This window comes from Magnolia sinica, chromosome 5, assembly GCF_029962835.1.
Source record: "Magnolia sinica isolate HGM2019 chromosome 5, MsV1, whole genome shotgun sequence".
NCBI classification, from domain to species: domain Eukaryota; kingdom Viridiplantae; phylum Streptophyta; class Magnoliopsida; order Magnoliales; family Magnoliaceae; genus Magnolia; species Magnolia sinica.
In genome coordinates this window covers 19705478-19722868 of record NC_080577.1, presented here as the reverse complement: position 1 = coordinate 19722868, position 17391 = coordinate 19705478, and the positions used below count along the sequence as shown (strand labels likewise).

Here is a 17391-nt window from a genome sequence, read left to right as displayed (position 1 = left end):
CAAGCACACGATGTTACACGCGTGTAAGATTGCAATTTTCCTATAGGTGGGCCACCGTTCAGATAGTGTGGTGAGGACAGGCCGTTTCATCCCTCAGGTTGGCCACCGTAGAAAACAAAGGTATAGCTACAAATTCCTTTCAGTTTGCACACCACAGTGAGAGAAAATGTAAATGGTGGGCCCACTATATGGAAAGCCCAGATCTTTAAAAGTGCTGTACATGTGTGGGCATATCAGAAAATTATGACTGCTGGACCATTTTCAACACAAGTGTGACCAACCCAATGACTGGACAAAGGCTCAGGTGGGGCCACTTGATGATGCATCCTTGTCGTTAGAACTACAGAACTCTCGGAGATGGGATCCTCTACAACATCTCTTTTACCACCTAAGCTATGTGGGTTCAAGGATACTGTAGAATTATGTAAAATCCACTCTTTCAGGTGAGAACCATCATCTGAACCATGCGTAAAAGACCTTGAAAACTTATGTGGGCCACACCAATGGGAAAATTGTAAAATTACTTCCAAAACCATAAATCTTAAAGAGTGGCCCTCATGGGTTTTCTAATCATGCTGATTTCTGTATTCTCTTTGTACTGGTGATTTAACTGATTTACAGGTTTTAAGAAAGATACATGCCATGGCAGGCCAATACTAAAACCTATGGCCGGCATCCCATCCTCTGTTGTTCCATGTGGTGCCAGTGTCACCCATTTGAGTTGTAGATCTAGCTGGCCTAATGGTCTAACATCTGGGACAGATGGATCGTCCACATCAAAGGTGAGCCCTACATAATGGATGACCCGTATTAATATGGGCCTCCACATCCAAGGTTGGCCCCTAATGATAAATGGCTTGCATCTTACTCCATGTATCCAAACATGCCCTGAAAGATGGAGGAGGTGAATTTGCATCAGATGGCTGATTTGATGGGTTGCAAGATGCAAGATACTATCTTTTTGGCATACATATTTGGGCTTTCCATTTGGAGCCAACCCATCTGCTGCATCTGTGTAAGATTCAGTGATCGAGAAGATCGAAAAAAGAAAAAGAAAAAAAAGGCTCACATCTGAAGGAGAGGTTTGTTGTAAGCCTATCCTGGTGAGGTTGTCTTCTATAGTCAATGGTTGTAGTGACCATATGTTGTAATTAGGAAATTGTTGAAAAGCCAAATTACATGAAGTGGTTGATCGTGAGTGTTGCGGAATATAACTAGGGTCGTACAATTTGCTCTGGTTGCCGGACATAATAGTCCAGATTACTTTATATTTACACAACAGTCCCAGACAGGTGTATATGTCCAGGGTGGAATGTACACTTAATACTAATTACAGATTGTTGTAATCACAATGTCCGTCCAAACGGGTGTTTGCAAATTGTACACATGTTTGTGGAGCACCAAAAAAATATATGGCTTTTGATGAAAGGTTTCCCATATGTATACAAAGACTTGTAACTGTCATATCATTTGTATTAATACGGTAATGACGTCGTTAAAAAAACAAGTCAAATTCCTCAGACAAAGGGAGATAAGTAATATGATTTGTAATCATGACTTGTTTACAGTACATTACCGATGTAATGCATGAAACAAATAGGCCCTTGCCCATTTGCTACCTATGTTGTGAGGAAGAGAGAAAATTTGCAGAGGGACTTTCTTTGGGTGGAATGAGTGAGAAGAAGAAATTCCACTTAAATAAGTGGATGGATTTCTAGAAATAAAAAAGGAATGCAGGATTAAGGAGAGAAATTGGAATCTATTATGCAAGTGGTGATAGATTTTTGGAAAAGAGATGCAATCCCCTAGGAGCAGCAGCAAGCAAAAGTCCATGACCTCAAATCAAAGCTTCAAGATGGACTTGGAGAGGATTGTTAGTGATGACTCAGGCCAAACTCTTGCGGCTTATTCTGGTCCTTCCTGCTTAGTGCTACCCATGATGGGGAGGCTCTCTTATAGGGAGTCCATTTTCTGTTTGAAGCCCTTCAATAAGGTCATTTTGAAGGGAGATTCTGTAATGTTGCTACTTGGGTGATGTCATTCATTGGCCAAGATTGGATCTAAAATTCTCCCAATTTCATTAATTGAGCCAAGTTTGAATACAAACCATGACAGTTTTGCTATATTTTCACCAAGGCCAAGTTTGGAAGCCATGGATTCCATGCCAAACAATAGAGAAATGAAAAGAAAAAAAAAGGGTTTTCTTTTGATGTGATAATTTGGGTTATTTGAATTGTAAAGAAAAGGGTTGATTCCATATGAGCAATTATTATACTTTTCTATAATTTAAATTCTTAGCGCAAGAAAATAGGTGAGTATTATGAAAGGATTATGAGATTTCCACTTGTTACCTAAGCAAGAACTTGGAATCAGTGTTTCGATAGTACTCATGAAAATCATCATTAGATATTTTATATTTTTATCCTTTCTTATGCCTTGGACTCCATGTATCCAAACATGCCCTGAAATTAGCGCTCTAGTCTCTAGGTCAAACATTTCATTTGTCTGGGGTTTCCTGCCCCTTTTGTTGTTCAAAGACACTGCTTCCTTCTTTTAATTTAATGCAATTTTCATTACATTTAGTCTCAAGATAAGCATGGAAGTGCATATGAAGGTAGGCTCACCCATTATGCAAGTTCATCTTTGGTAATTATCAACATCCAAGACTTGGATGGTGATGGGAGGTGGGCCCCACTCAATCCCACAACAACCTAGAAAGTAAAATTAAGTGGGATCCTAGATCAGAAGGTGATAATTCTCCCATGTTAAAGTCCCATTATGGGTGTTTCATAATTATTATTAGCAAAGATTGACCCTGTTAACATACAATATGCATGGGAAGCGCGTGCTTGAGGGTATTGGCATGCTGTATAGGGTATTTCACAGCATTAAACAATGTGAATGACAGTTCATGAACAACAGTGTTTGTGGTGATGCCAACACCAAATGAACTGGTTATACCAATAAATGCATTAGTACATCCAAACACAACTAATTGAAGTAGATAGTGTTCAAAAGAAAGAGATTTGACGATGGGTGTCAGTGAAAAGCTTCCATGAACACGAACCTGGGAATGATCAGCGTACAAAACTCTACCATCTGATCTTAAACCAATGAGCTATGGAAAATGCCCCCTTATGTCGTGGATTGTCATATTAGTATAATTCTACTCCTGATAAGACCGAATAAGGAAACAAGCAAGCACATGTTTTTGGGTCTTTTCTGGGTTAGAAGACCCTGTTATTAGCAGCATAGTTCAGACTCTCCTGACCTGGCTTTCTTTTCTCCCCAGAACAAACTCCAGAATCATTCATGATTTGCAAAATAATACATGAATTGCTTAGTAGTTTAATAAAGCCTCGAAAATCTCAGTGACAATTTATTTGATTCTTTTAAGGAAATTCCTCTTCTTCTTTTTTTTTTTCTTTCTTTTTTTTTTTTCTGAAAAATTCCCAATCTTGAATAACTACCTCATTGAATCTGTCCTGAGAGCCAACATTGTATAACGGTTACTGGGAGTAGAGATGGAATTTAGAGTTCCTATTTCTCATTTCAATGTCAAGGATCTTTAACATCAAAATCATCTCTTCATGCTGAGGATGTGAAGTGTGATCTACAAAGAACAATGTAGCAGTCCCATGCAATTCGATGGAACTCCAACCGGGCACCTTCTTCAACCCTAGAGATTTCATCTGCCTCCATGCCTCACACACGCCATCCCATCTGCTAATCGCTGCATAGCTGTGTGCTAATTGCACATAATTCCCAGCATTCTCAGGCTTCAACTGAAGGATTTCTCCTGCAATGGCTTCACCAAGATCCACATCTCTGTGGGTCCTACAAGCATCGAGGAGTATCCCAAGAATGTCTATGGTGGGCTGCGACAACATTGCCTTTACAAATCTGTATGCATCTTGTACCCTTGCTGCTCGACAGAGGAGATCAACAACACAGGCATGGTGTTCTAGCTTGGGCTCAATCCCAAAATCTTCATTCATAGATTGGAATACTCTCAGACCTTCAGGCACGAGTCCGGCGTGACTACAAGCAGAGAGTACAGATAGAAACAGGACTGGATTCGGCTTTATTCCTGTCTGCAAAAAATCCAAGTATATCCTCAGCGCAGTCTCCCCCTTCCCGTGACTCCCATATCCTGCAATAATCACACTCCATGAGACCAGATCCTGTTCCGGCATTCCGTCAAAACACCTTTGAGCAGCTTCCATGTCACCGCATTTTGAGTACATATCGATTAAAGCAGTGTCAACCGAGATAGACGGCCTCAAACCATTTCTGAGAATATAATTGTGGACCCACTTCCCTTGATGGAGCGTGCCAGTAGAAGCACAAGCTTGGAGAAGGGAGACCACACTGATTGAATCAGGTCTTTGGCGAGCCTCTCTCATTTTGCTGAAGAGAGAGAATGCCTTATTCAAATAACCATTTTGAGCGTAACCAGCAACTATCCCATTCCAAGAAACCACGTCTCTATCACTCATCATGTCAAACAAAGCTTGGCATTGTATCAAATGACCGCACTTGGCATACATGGTAAGGAGGGAGTTCATGGCAGCTACGTCGACTTGCATTCTCTGCCTAATGATGTAGGCATGAATGGATGTTCCACTATTGAAGGAACCCAACTGGGCACAAGCTGCTAGAGCACTTGCTATGGTTGCTGAAGAGGGTGTCACTCTTGCTCTTAACATCTGATGGAATTCAGACAGTGCCCGATCCCCTCTATCATTCTGAACAAGACCGGCAATCATCGCTGTCCACGACACGACATCTCTATCTTCAATTCTGTCATACAGCTGAAACGATTCATCCATGTTCCCTAATTTCAAGTACATATTCATAAGAGTCGTTTCAATGTGCACATCAGATTCAAATCCTGACGTTATGATCTGAGCATGGATTGACTTGCCCGATTCAATTGTACTCTTATCAGCAATCACAGATGCCACAGACCCAAATGTATGTTGGTCGGGCTTTGTCTCTCCTCGCCTCATTCTGTTAAGAAGTTCCACACATTCACTGACATTGCCAGTTTTGGAGTAGCCCGAAACCAAAGAATTCCATGAAACAATGTCCCACCTATGCATCGCATCGAACAACTGCTGAGCCGCCTCCATTCCTCCACACCTCGCATACACATTCAACAAAGAATTCACAACAACAATATCTACTTCGAATCCCAACTGAACAACACAACAATGCACGCATTGAAGATGGTAGAGCTGTGAGATCCCAGATAGCAAACCCAATACAGTAACCGAATTGGGTCGAATTCCTTCATGCTGCATCTGGTTGTACATAGAAAAGGACTTGTCTACATCACCCATTTGTGAATAACAGCCAACGATCATGGTCCAAGGAACGACATTTCTATAAGGCATTCTATCAAACACCTGACGGGCACTGTCAACGTGGCCCCATTTGGCGTACACATGGACCAGAGACGAAGCGATGTAGGCATCGGCGATAAAATCGCCGCCGCTGACGATGATGTGTTGATGGATGGTGAGAGCGTGCGAGAGCGAACCGAGGGAAGAGCAGGCCTTGAGCAGAGAGGGGAAGGTGTAGGCGTCAGGGGCTATTCGGTCATTGAGCATGTAGATGTAGGAGAGGAGGGTTTGGCGGGCAGCGCCTACGGTTGAGAGGCGGTTGAAGAGGTTTCTACAGTTGGGAGCAGCCAGGGCTGTTAACTCACAGTGGTTTCTTGCAGAGGTGAATCCAGACCGTCCATTTGGTCATTGGTGGGCCTTTTTGTAGATGGACACTGGTGGAAGGTTCCAACCGTTCGATCTGTTAGCTCTAAGGTGGACGGCGAAAGTCCGACGTTGAGTCGATGCACGACCGACACGTTGGAAGGGAGATGCCCCAGTGAGAAGTGCTCAGCGATTCTCGAGAGCTGCCAAAGTGGCACACGTGTGCAACAGGTTCGGTCTTACCATGCACGTGCCGTGGCACGAAGATCGATCCAGTCCACTCATTAGATGAGCCAGACGTTTATGCGAAGAATTATTAGAAAATGTCAACCATCTGATGAGTGGAAGCGGATTGGCTAGTGTACCACACACCAGCTATATATAACTGATGTATTGACTTCAGCAGGTTCAGTAGGTCTTAACGGATCATGTGTTTTACCCAAACTATCTATTCATTTGGCAAGCTCGTCTTAGGGCTTGACCGGGAAAATAAGAGGATTGAACATTTACAGTCGAAACCTTTTTGGGATCACTAAAGTTTCCGATCAACATGAAATTTTTTATTTTTTTATTTTTCTCTTCATCTATGTATTCGTGGCCTTATTAATAAATTCGATAGAAAATAAATGTTCCAATGAGCCCCATGAATTTTTTAACTACGAAAATTATTATCTCACTGATATTTTTGGTGTGGTCCATTTAAGCTTTAAATATGATTGTTTTTTGAATAATGCTCTAAAATAATCTCAAAAAATTGATGGAGATATAATAAATACATCATTGTAAGGCTGACGTAACTTTGATGTCATTTGAACTGTTCGTACAACTCGAAGTTGAGGAGCGTCGGCGCTGGTATCCGCAAGACATGTATCTACACCAGCTATACAGCATCCAATCCTGGATTAGTTTTTGGGAAGCGGATTAGCTGGTGTACCACACACCAACTATATAGCTGATGTAGATACGTGTCATGCGAAAGCGAGCACTGATCCTTGAGCTCCTGGTTGTATGAAAGGTTTAAATGACATCAAAGTTACATGGGCCTCATAATGTTGTATTTACTGTTCATCTATTTTTTGAGATCATTTTAAATTATAGACAAAAAATGAATCATATCCAAATCTCAAATAGACCACACCAAAAATAGCAGTGAGGATAATGATTTTCACAGTTAAAAAATTCATAGGGCCTACCCTGACCAGGATTGCACCTTGTGATGTATGTGTAGTATATCCACTTTGTTCATCAGTTTTTCACCCCATTTTAGAAAAGGAGCTCAAAATTAAAGCAGATACGAATCTCAGGTGGACCACACTTAAAGAAAATAGTGGTGAGTGGATGCCCAATATTAAAAGCTATCCAGGGCCCACTGTAACATTTATTTTCCATCCAACGTGTTAATAAGATCATCTACACACACACACACACATATATATATGTATATGGGGAAAAGGTACTATGCGCTCGAGTTGATGGGACCGTCCCATGAGGTTGAGCTATGTGGGCCCCACCGTGATGCGTTTCGAACATCTACCCTATCAGTCAGATGCACCATTCCATCGTGGGCCTAGGTCTCAAAAATCAAGTCCATCCATGACTTTTGTGGGCCACACCACATACAAAAGTGGCGAGGGGCCGTGCACCATTAAAACATTCATAATCATTTTTTGGGCCACTAAGATGTGGTTTGCCAATCCAGCCCATCCATTATGTGTGTCCCACTTGTACGAGGGTTCAGACAAAGTTTCAGCAGCATTCAAAACTCAGGTGGGCCCCACCAAGTGCTTTTATATGTTTTTGGCATGTCTTCACATGATTTTAGATGGTATGGCCCACCTGAGTTCTATATATGGCTGATTTTTGGGATATCCTATAATTTAGAGGGGACCTATCAAATGCACGGTGTTGATGGTCGACACGTATCATGGTGGGGCCCATACAGCTCAACCTCACGGGAGCTTACCGTGAGGTCGAGCGCATGGTACCTTTTCCTATATATATATATATATATGTGTGTGTATGTGTGTGTGGGGATGAAGTGAAAAAATAAATATAAGCTTGATTCAAAACTTCTGTAGCCCACGGTAAGCTTTTAATGGTCAATATTTACTATTTCCTGTAGTGTAGTGTAGCTCACTCGCGAATCGGATCAGCTTCAATTTTTTTTCTTAATGTTGTAAAATGACCTGAAAAACATATGGACAGTGCGGATATAATACACATACATCAAAGTGGGCCCCACGGTCAGGTTCGCACCGTGTTAGGTGAGGTCGGCGCCGCACCTAATCCGCTACCGTTGAACGGGAATTTTACGGCAAGACAAAAAGCAAATCATTTCATTCCGTACGTAAGTCTAATCCCAACGTTTTTCTATCAGAAGAAAAAAAAAAAAGTCCACAAGAATCTGAGTTAGCTTCGAACCAGACGCTGGCGGACTACGACCGTTCATACTCATTCACACCACTAATGCCAATGTGGATTACATAGTAACACAATCCAAACCATTAAAACTTGGAAAAATATAGATAGGGACACACTCCCAAACTCAGATCAGTTGGACGACCCTAATATCTTATTAAATAATTCTTTTTGTCGTTTGGACCGTTGGAAAGTTACGATGATCCGTCAGTCTGATTCGGCCCAATGAAAACCGACCCCTCTTCATGTTCTGCATCTTTATTTATGAAATAAAAAAGAGCATTTCCGTGTCAAACATCCCCTCCTCTATTGCAAAAGACGTTTTTCTTGACCGACTAAAACCCAGAAGAAAAAAAGGACAAGTCATTTGATTACAGTCACGATCAATCGAAATGGAGAGGGAGAGAGCGGTAGAATAGGAGAGAAAATTGCATTTCTAATCACAAAATGAAAAAACAAATTGAAATATGGAAATGTCTATCTACAGAAAATCCATCTATTTTTCATTATTCAATGTAAAACAATAAGAAAGAATGGAATTTGTGTCATATCCTTTCAACAACACAAAAGATAGAACACCCATGTATACATTTTCTCAATTTCCTCCCCAGTAAAGTAAGAAAAATAAAGAAAAAGAGATTAACCAAAAAAAAAAAAACCACAACCAACATTCAATTGGATGGAAAGCTGGTATTGCTGATTTTGTCATTGTTATTGGTAGTGGTGGTGGAGATGTTGTTGCTAGTCTGGTGGGCCCCACCAATGATCGAAGAGATGGCGGCTGCGAGAGCGGCCGTGAAGTTTGGATCCGCCGTGATCGCTGCGGTCGCCGCATTAACAGTGTCCGCCGACAAGGCCGGCTGTTGCATTTGCTGTGGGTGTGAGAACTGGGCCATGTCTGTGTTTGGCGAGACCTGAAGGCTACAGAATTTTGATTGGTTATAGAGAGATTGGCCAAATATCTGTGGGATGGGTGGCGTCGGCGGCGATGTAAATCCTTGAGGTGCATTTGAGAGTGGCACTGGGAATTGGGTTGTGGGTGGCCTTTGGAATTGCAAGGGGCTGGGAGTGTGGGTGAGGTCTAATGTGACCGTTGGAAATGGTGCCGAAGCGGATATCGTCGCCATGTTTGATGAACAAGGCAAGATTGTCCTCGCCAAGAAATTTGGATTCATTAGCCCGTCACTGCTTGACATTGATCCAGAGAGCAGCATGCCCACTGCTGCCGATGTAGTAGACGCCATGGCCATGGCGGCCGGAGGAAGTGGGTGGTTGTGGTTCCCTTCATATGTAGTTATTAGTATTGACCGATCCTCGGCACATCTTTGGACCTGTATGGATAGTGCAATGTGAACAAATCAGAATAATCACTTACTAGATTTAGGGCAGGTTTGGATATACAATTCAATTAAATTGCAATTGTTTCAAGTGGGAGTGGGGCCATTTTAATTCTCAACAGTAACTAAAATCCTAAGAGTAAGAGCTATTTCATTGGTTTCAAATTGGACCTGAAACATTGGCAATTTCAATTCGAGTTTGGATGTTCATTAGACAATTGCGATTTCAGTTTGAATTTGGATCCTCATTAGAGTTACTGCAATTCAATTCAACTCAATTGAGTATGTGAAAAATGACTTGAATTATCTATGCAGAACTTCACCATACCTGTTTGCGAACCGGACATCCGACCGCCATTGTGCAACGATAATAAGCTCGTGGGCACGGGTTTCCCTTCGCCATCTTTTGCCCATATTTTCGCCATTGGCATCCGTCTGTGATCTGAAAAATGAAAGATTATATTAAAATTGATTAAAACAATAAGTATAGATTATTGGGTTTGAGAAATAGACATTAATTAATAGATTGTAGTTATTACCATGGGCGCTTCCGATCGGGCTCGAACGGAGACACGAGCTTTCCTCATTGTGGCTTCTGTGGATTGTTCTACATTCTTGGGTGAAGCCATCTTGGGGACTTTGTTCTGGACCCAACCGTCGGGGGTTTCTTCTCTGTTGTTTCCTCTACCATCAGTGGCATTGTCATGATCCAAAGGAACTATTTCTTTACCATTGTTGGTGATGTGGAATTCATTGGATGCTACTTCAGCATTGTTGTGAGGAGATGCAGAGCGGTCAGGGCTTCTCTCCTCCTCCGACGAAGACTGAGAAGGTTCATCTGTTTCTGCAGTGGCCACTGGACCAAGATCCATGAACTGTCTTGGCACCATCAATGCTCCACCACCAAGATCATGCTTCTTCTCTTCCATTTTTTCATCTACAGCCTGAGAAATCAACAGAAACTCACAGTTCATTTGTTGTGTTCATTTCATGTTGGAAAATCTAACAAAGGTGGATCCAACATCCATCCATTTTCTAGTTCAATGCTTATTGTTGCACCATTATTTTCTAATGTACATGTCTCAGTTACTGATCAAATAGTTAAGATCATCCATTAACAGAGATTTTTCCACCATTGGGAAATCGACACAAGACCCATCCGATGAACGGTCCGGATTATGAACAATTGCACCACGTGTCCATTTTTAATGGAGTACTAAATAGATAAAACTCCACGATAAAACAAAAAAGAAGCAATTTAGCATTGTAAGTAAGAATACCTCATGTTCTTGGTTGCTTTCATTTTTCTGATTCTGCCGTTGCATCAACGATATAAAATGCATCTGTAGGGTGCTGTAATTGTTTCCTACTTGATTAAGCATTCCTTTCAAGCGCCCATTCTCTTCATACATGCGATCTAGCTCAGCTTGCAATGCTGCTAACTGCAATAAATTTGAATTCCATGCGATGAGTGCACAAACAAAGGAAGAATTTCAAACACCCATATATATATATATGAAGAGAACCCAAAAATTCCAATCACCCATACCTCATTTTTGCCTTGTTTCTCATCCCCATTTGGTGACACTCCATCATCCACCGTTGATTGATCGCTTCCCATATTGGCAGTAAGAAGGCCTAAACCCGTCTATTTAACAAAAAAAAAAAAAAAAACATTGAAAAATTCAATAAACCAACATCATCAAATACAATCCAAGGATTGTTTATAGAATATATGAAGAAATTGAAGAAACCCAATACAATTTTCTTACATTTACGTTGAAATTCGATCTATTTGCAGCCTCATCTGAGTCCTCCTTCTTGATATGATTGAGACTGGGAACCTTCAGATCGGTCTCTTGCACTCGGGCCTTGTCCGAGAAGAAATCCATCTCATCCATTCGTTTCTCATGATCACGGATCGGAGCCGCTGAGTCGAGATAGAATCGATGATTCATGGAGTCAATGAGATCTCGCTTCCTCTTGGGTTGAATCGCTGAGTCAAGAAACGAGTTGGGTTTGGATAGGAAATCTAAGCTGAGTCCTCCACCTTTGTCCATGAAAGGAGAATGGAAGAGACGAAAGAGAGAGAGAGAGAGAAAGAAAGAGAAAGGGTATGAAAGTCTCTGAAGTTTTTTCTCGGAGCATTTCTTAAGGCAATATAAAGGGTGTCTGAGGTTTGAAATTTGATGATCGTCTGACATAAGATGGTGCGTCAGATAGGGACACGTGGCTGACGGAGGGTGGGTGGGCCACACAGGTAGAGGGAGCGAGTTTCTGTCGACTTTCGGTGAAGACTAGAAAGGACCGGTTCCACGAGAGCAGCTGTTCCGTTTGGTGCGGCGCGGGCCACGTGATGCCCAGTCAACGAGTTTGACGACTTTGGGGAGACGGCTGTGGGGCCCACCAGCTGAGAAGCCTCCACGCAGTTGCTTTGGCGGCACGTGGGAGATAGAGCGGGAGATCTTGGGAAGGGTAGGTACTTTTTCTTCTTCTTCGTGGTTGCTGACTCTTTCGTGTCCAGGTGGGACCGAGTCACATGCTGCGACTACGACTCTGGTGTTGCCAACACCACTGTCAATGTGTTGGCCGCTGTGGGGCCCATCTTGATGTATTTTTTTTATATCCACGCCGTTCATACGTTTTGCACCCTCGTTTTAGAGCATGATACTAAAAATGAAACAGATTCGAAGTTCAGATGGACCACACTACAGGAAACAGTGGTGATTGAACATCCACCATTAAAAACATCTAGGGGGCCACGGAAGTTTTCAATCAGGATCATATTTGTTTTTTTTTACTTCATTCAGGTCTGAGTGACCTTATCAACGGGTTGGATGAAAAATAAATATTACGGTGGGCCTTAGAAAGGTTTGAACGGTAGTTTTATTATCCCCACTGTTTTCATGTGGTGTGGTATACTTGTGTGTAGCATTTGCTTAATTTCTTGGACTTGTGACTAAAATGAGCTGAAAAAACGGATGGACGGCATAGATTTAAAATACATACATCATGTTGGCCCCGTAGAGCCCAAGGGCCCAACGCATCAACACATCACCGCTACCGTGTGCTGGCAACATCATCTAAACCGCGTCCATTTTTTCTAGGGCTGTCAATGAGTGGAATCTGGCCGGGCGAGATCTAAATTTTAATAGACCCGACCCGAATAGTTAAAAATGCGGGCGAAGACAGCCCTAGGCTCGGCCCGTTTACATTTTTTAATCGTTTAAAGATTTGTAAAATCCGGCACGTGCAATTAAAAGCTCTGGGGAGCCCACTGTAAAAAGTACGTGAAATCCACTCAGTACATCATTGAAGACAGCACATTTTAGGAGTGATACAAAAAAACAGGTCTGATCCAATCTCAAATGGGCCACACCACAGGAAAAATTTGGGATGGGGACGCCCACCGTTGAAACTTCCTGAAGCCCACCGTCATGCTTATATTGCATCCAACCCGTTCATAAGATGTTTCTGGTCATATTAAAGAGAAGAGTAAAATATAAGCCTGATCCGAAATATAAGTGAGCCACAAGATGGTTTCCATGGTATGCATGCTCGTACCTAAATTTCCCTATCGTTGTGGCCCAATTAAGTTTCATATCAGAATTATTTTTACAATCACGTTTTAATATGAGCTGGATCAAATGATGGACGGAGTGGATTTCATACACATATCACGGTGGACGCCCCCGGGCTTGGTACAACAACTGTCATTACGGTATTCAATGATATTTCTTAACGAATTTATTTTGCCTCAGGATTACAGGGACGCGGTTTGGCTAGTGGTCGGTGCTCCGTGGGCCTCACGATGATGTATGTGCGTCATCCACGCCGTCCATCCATTTTTCCATATCATTTTATGGCTTGATTCCAAAACTGAGGCAGACCTAAATATCAGGTGGTCCATACCACAGGAAAACAGTAAAGATTGAATTTCCATCATTAAAAACCTCCTAGGAACCACTGTAACGTTTATTTGACATCCAACTCATTGGTTAGGTCATATAGATTTGGATGAAGGGAAAAAACAAATATCAGCTTGATCCAAGACTTCCGTGGTCCCCAAAAAGTTTTTAACGGTGGGTGTTCAATCAACACGGTTTCCTGTAATGTGGTCCACTTAAGATTTTGATCTGCCTCAATTTCGGGCTCATAGCATAAAATGATCTTTAAAAAAATGAATGGACGGCGTAGATAAAATACATACATCATCATGGTGGTGGAGCACCTATGGCTAGTGGCAGGGTCACTAGCCAATCCTCGTCCGGATCACAGCATGTGTGGCCCAGTGGGGCCACATGATGAGATGGCTTAACGATCGGACCGTCCTTTTTATGCTATAGGCGGGCCATCGTAAGAAGCTTATGACAAACGTATGATCCTGCCTGTCAATACGTGTGAATGAGTTTAGAACATTAAAAGGGAACTTTCAACGACACACATTTAACTTCAAAATCAAATGTTAATATGATTCATGAAGTGTAATTTCCGTGAAATTTGTTACTTATTTTAGTACCCAGATGAGGACGATGGACGGTTCGGATCATCGGACTGACTCAGTATGTGGGCTCAAAGACGCAAATCATGGTTGCGATCCTGATGTAGCCACAGAGACAACAAACTCTTTCGTTCGGGACGTGTGTGTATGCTAGCTATTCTACACACGAATGCGCCTGTTACAGCTCACAACCTCTCAAGACGACTAAGGGTAGGTAGGAAACAGGTGAGGCTTATGACTGTACACGTGGCATTTACCTCTAATCTGAACCGCAAAAATAGTTGGAATTAACATCGATTGGTTATGTGAACAAGATCAGATTTATTAGAAAATCCTGGCCTCTAATCAATGCGCATTTATAGGGAATATGGATTCTTTACTAGTCAATCTATATCCATCAATTAAACAGCTAAAATCATACTTTCAATATATATTTTTAGATTATAATCAATCTTTAGCGGACCCCACTGTTTAAGCGGTTTGGATTTGAGGCACGTCTCATCCGTATGCTTGGGGCCTCACTTGATCTAAAACTTCTATGGGACTCACGAAGTCAGGCCCTAAAATGGATGGACGGCGTGGATAAAACACATACATTACGATGGGCCCCAGATAGATGTAGGCAGGTGGTGTTGCGTTCACCGGCTAATCCGCGTCCGTCAGTAGAAATGTCAAAGGTTACGCGATTATCCTCGTTAGTCTATAGTCGGCCGAGGTCCGTGCGAACGTCCAGGCGTTCGATCGCCGTTTCTGTTACCTTGCATGGAGGGGATTAGGTGCAGCGCCGGCCTCACCCAAGACGGTGCAGCCCTTACCGTGGGATCCACCTTGTTGCATGTATTCTACATCCACGCCGTCCATCCGTTTTTCTAGATCCATTTATGGCAAGAAAATAAAAACAAAGCAGATCCAAATCTCAGGTGGACCATAACATAGGAACAGATCAAGTGAAATGCCCCACCGCTAAAAACTTCCTTAGGCCCACCGTAATGTTCCTGTAATTTTTATTTTCCATCTAACCTGTTGATAAGGTAGCACGAACCTGGATAAAACAAATATCAACTTAATCTAAAACTTTTGTGGCCCACAATGGTTTTAAAAGTCAATCACAACTGTTTTCTATGTTGTCGTACACATGAGATTTGGATCTACTTCATTTTTGGCTCATACCCTAAAATACTCTGATCGGGATCCTTTTCAATGATCCAAACCGTTTATATGATTTATAAACAGTTCTCACCGTTGATTAATTAGGGATATTGAATATTTTAGAGAGTCTATATTCCTAACTAAAGTGTCAAATGATCAAAGGGTTAAAATATTATAATCTAAGTATTTTTGTTTTGTTTTTATAACCACTATCCATCGTAAGCCCAATCATATAAACGGCTTGGATCATTGATAATGATACAAAACCGAACGGCCCCGACATATTGTGGAGCATGCATGCATGCATGCCTTCCAATCACGACCGTCCAAATTGCGAGCCATGCTGTGACCGGAGCCCATCCTGGAAATCCTGAGAGAAATATACAGATTTGAGGATCATAGCCATTTGTGTTCGCCGTTAGATCTAGACTGCGTACCATTTTCCTTATAACGGAAATCCACAATCACGGTCGGACGGTTAGGATCTTCTGATCATATGATTTTCGTGCAACGCTCACGACATCGGGATTTTCCTGGCTTTCGCAGATTGGCAGACATTGGGTCGTATATTATCACGAAGAAGAATTTTTAGATTGCGGTAGAAGTCATCAACAAGCATCCTATGGTCAATAATATACGTAATCGTGCAGGACCACTGTAAGACGAGAAATCACGTACCATAATCCAAACCGTCCAAATCATGGGACCCACTGTATACAGTGCACATCAAATCATATTGGATGGACAATCAAACCTCACGATAATGGTTTTAATTTGTTGAATTTGGACGTTCGAAAATTTCCATCTTTATTTAACAAAATTTTAGGAAAATACTCTTATTTTTCGAGTTTTGAAACACAAATGATGTAATCCATAAGTTGGACGGTTTGGATTGAGTACATATCCGTTACGTTTTCAATATCCGTGTGCATGCGTAATATGTTTCATCGTAGGCGCTGCCTACCAGCGTCCTCTCATGAGAACCGCACGGGACGTTGACAAGTAGGGGTTGCCGTTCGTCTAGAGGAGAGATTTGCAAGAATACATCCCGTCGTATTACGTTGAGACTGTAGCCGTTCAATCTGGGTCAATTTCAGTAATCCAACCGTTGATATAACCGAATACAGAGATGAAGGTGGCTGCTTGAAAAATATTCTACCATGTAAAATTCTAATCTTTCAAATCAATGTCACATAAAGTAACGGTCAGAGATACGATCCATGTTGAGCTAAAAAATCAAAGTGCTAAAGTACTCCAACATGAGAATTTAATCATCGGTTATCCACTATTTATTGTGTGGCCACGATCACCGGATTGCGATGCATTCTAGCTAACGTGTTATCATAATGTCGTAGTCCCAACGTACGCATGCAAGATCCCAGCCGTTAAAATGCCCGTTTCACTTGTATTAGGTAACCTGCCCTTGCTCGGCTGTCCGAAGAATGTGGTCATCTATATGTAAGCAATGCTCAATTCCAATGTGCATGGACAGCTACTGGGCAAAAGATGTACGTGTAACTCAAATGAACGGTCAGATCATGGGCTCCAGCGTAATTGGACATAGCCTGAAAATTAGATCAATCGGATGATCCAAAATCCATGAACAGTAGACATGTTTCTTTGCATCTGGGCCGTTGTCTATTTTACATTTTTTTACTTTCAATTTGAATGGCCACCAATATCTCATATCATCCGTCCATTGTAACCTTTGCATCATAGCAATGTTCGGTGGGGACTTTAATTTCAACCATTTGAATGGGGGTACATGTATTCCACGTCAATGACAACAAGGCATGCTAATCCCACCCGCAGTGGAAACGGATTGGCTACTCCCACTGCCACCGGCTCGGTGGCTGGTGGTCGGTGCTCTGTGGGCCCCACCATGATGTATGTGTTTCATCCATTCCGTTCATCCATGTTTACAGATCATTTTAGTGCTTGATCCCAAAAATGAGAGGGATGTAAATCTTAGGTGGATCACACGACAGGTAAACAATAGTAATTGGATATCCACCATTAAAATCCTCCTAAGGCCCACTGTACTTTTTATTTGACATCCAATCTGTTAATTAGATCATACAGACCTAGATGAAGGGAAAAAAATAAAAATCAGCTTGATCAAAAACTTTTATCGCCCCCAAAAGGTTTTTAATGGTCAATGCTCATTCAACATTGTTTCCTATAATGTGTTCCACTTGAGATTGGGATATAACTAAATCTTAATATGATACCATAAAATGATCTGAAAAACTAGATGGACAGCATGGATGAAACA

The 17391-nt window shown here is 41.9% G+C and overlaps 2 protein-coding genes across 2 annotated transcripts; both read right to left on the bottom strand.

The window, feature by feature from the left end:
* Window positions 1-3190: 3190 nt before the first annotated feature.
* LOC131245673 (pentatricopeptide repeat-containing protein At4g04370) lies at window positions 3191-5753 on the bottom strand (the record flags this gene model as incomplete). The annotated part of the gene is made up of 1 exon (XM_058245275.1): window positions 3191-5753. A coding segment is annotated over one exon (2244 nt), but the record flags the coding sequence as incomplete, so codon positions are not given.
* A 2858-nt stretch (window positions 5754-8611) lies between these two features.
* LOC131245671 (probable WRKY transcription factor 31) lies at window positions 8612-11599 on the bottom strand. The gene is made up of 6 exons (XM_058245273.1): window positions 11239-11599; window positions 11016-11114; window positions 10747-10908; window positions 10006-10410; window positions 9795-9908; window positions 8612-9460 (listed from the first exon to the last, which is right to left on the bottom strand). Exons 1-6 carry the CDS (start codon window positions 11524-11526, stop codon window positions 8801-8803), a joined length of 1728 nt encoding a protein of 575 aa, XP_058101256.1. The 5' UTR covers window positions 11527-11599; the 3' UTR covers window positions 8612-8800.
* Window positions 11600-17391: the final 5792 nt, after the last annotated feature.

Coding starts and splice junctions, on each gene's coding strand:
- LOC131245671 (XM_058245273.1), bottom strand. CDS start 11,526: ATGGACAAAGGTGGAGGACTCAGCTTAGATTTCCTATCCAAACCCAAC. Junction 11,115..11,238: donor GATCGAATTTCAACGTAAAT/GTAAGAAAATTG, acceptor TTTGTTAAATAG/ACGGGTTTAGGCCTTCTTAC. Junction 10,909..11,015: donor AGAAACAAGGCAAAAATGAG/GTATGGGTGATT, acceptor AATTTATTGCAG/TTAGCAGCATTGCAAGCTGA.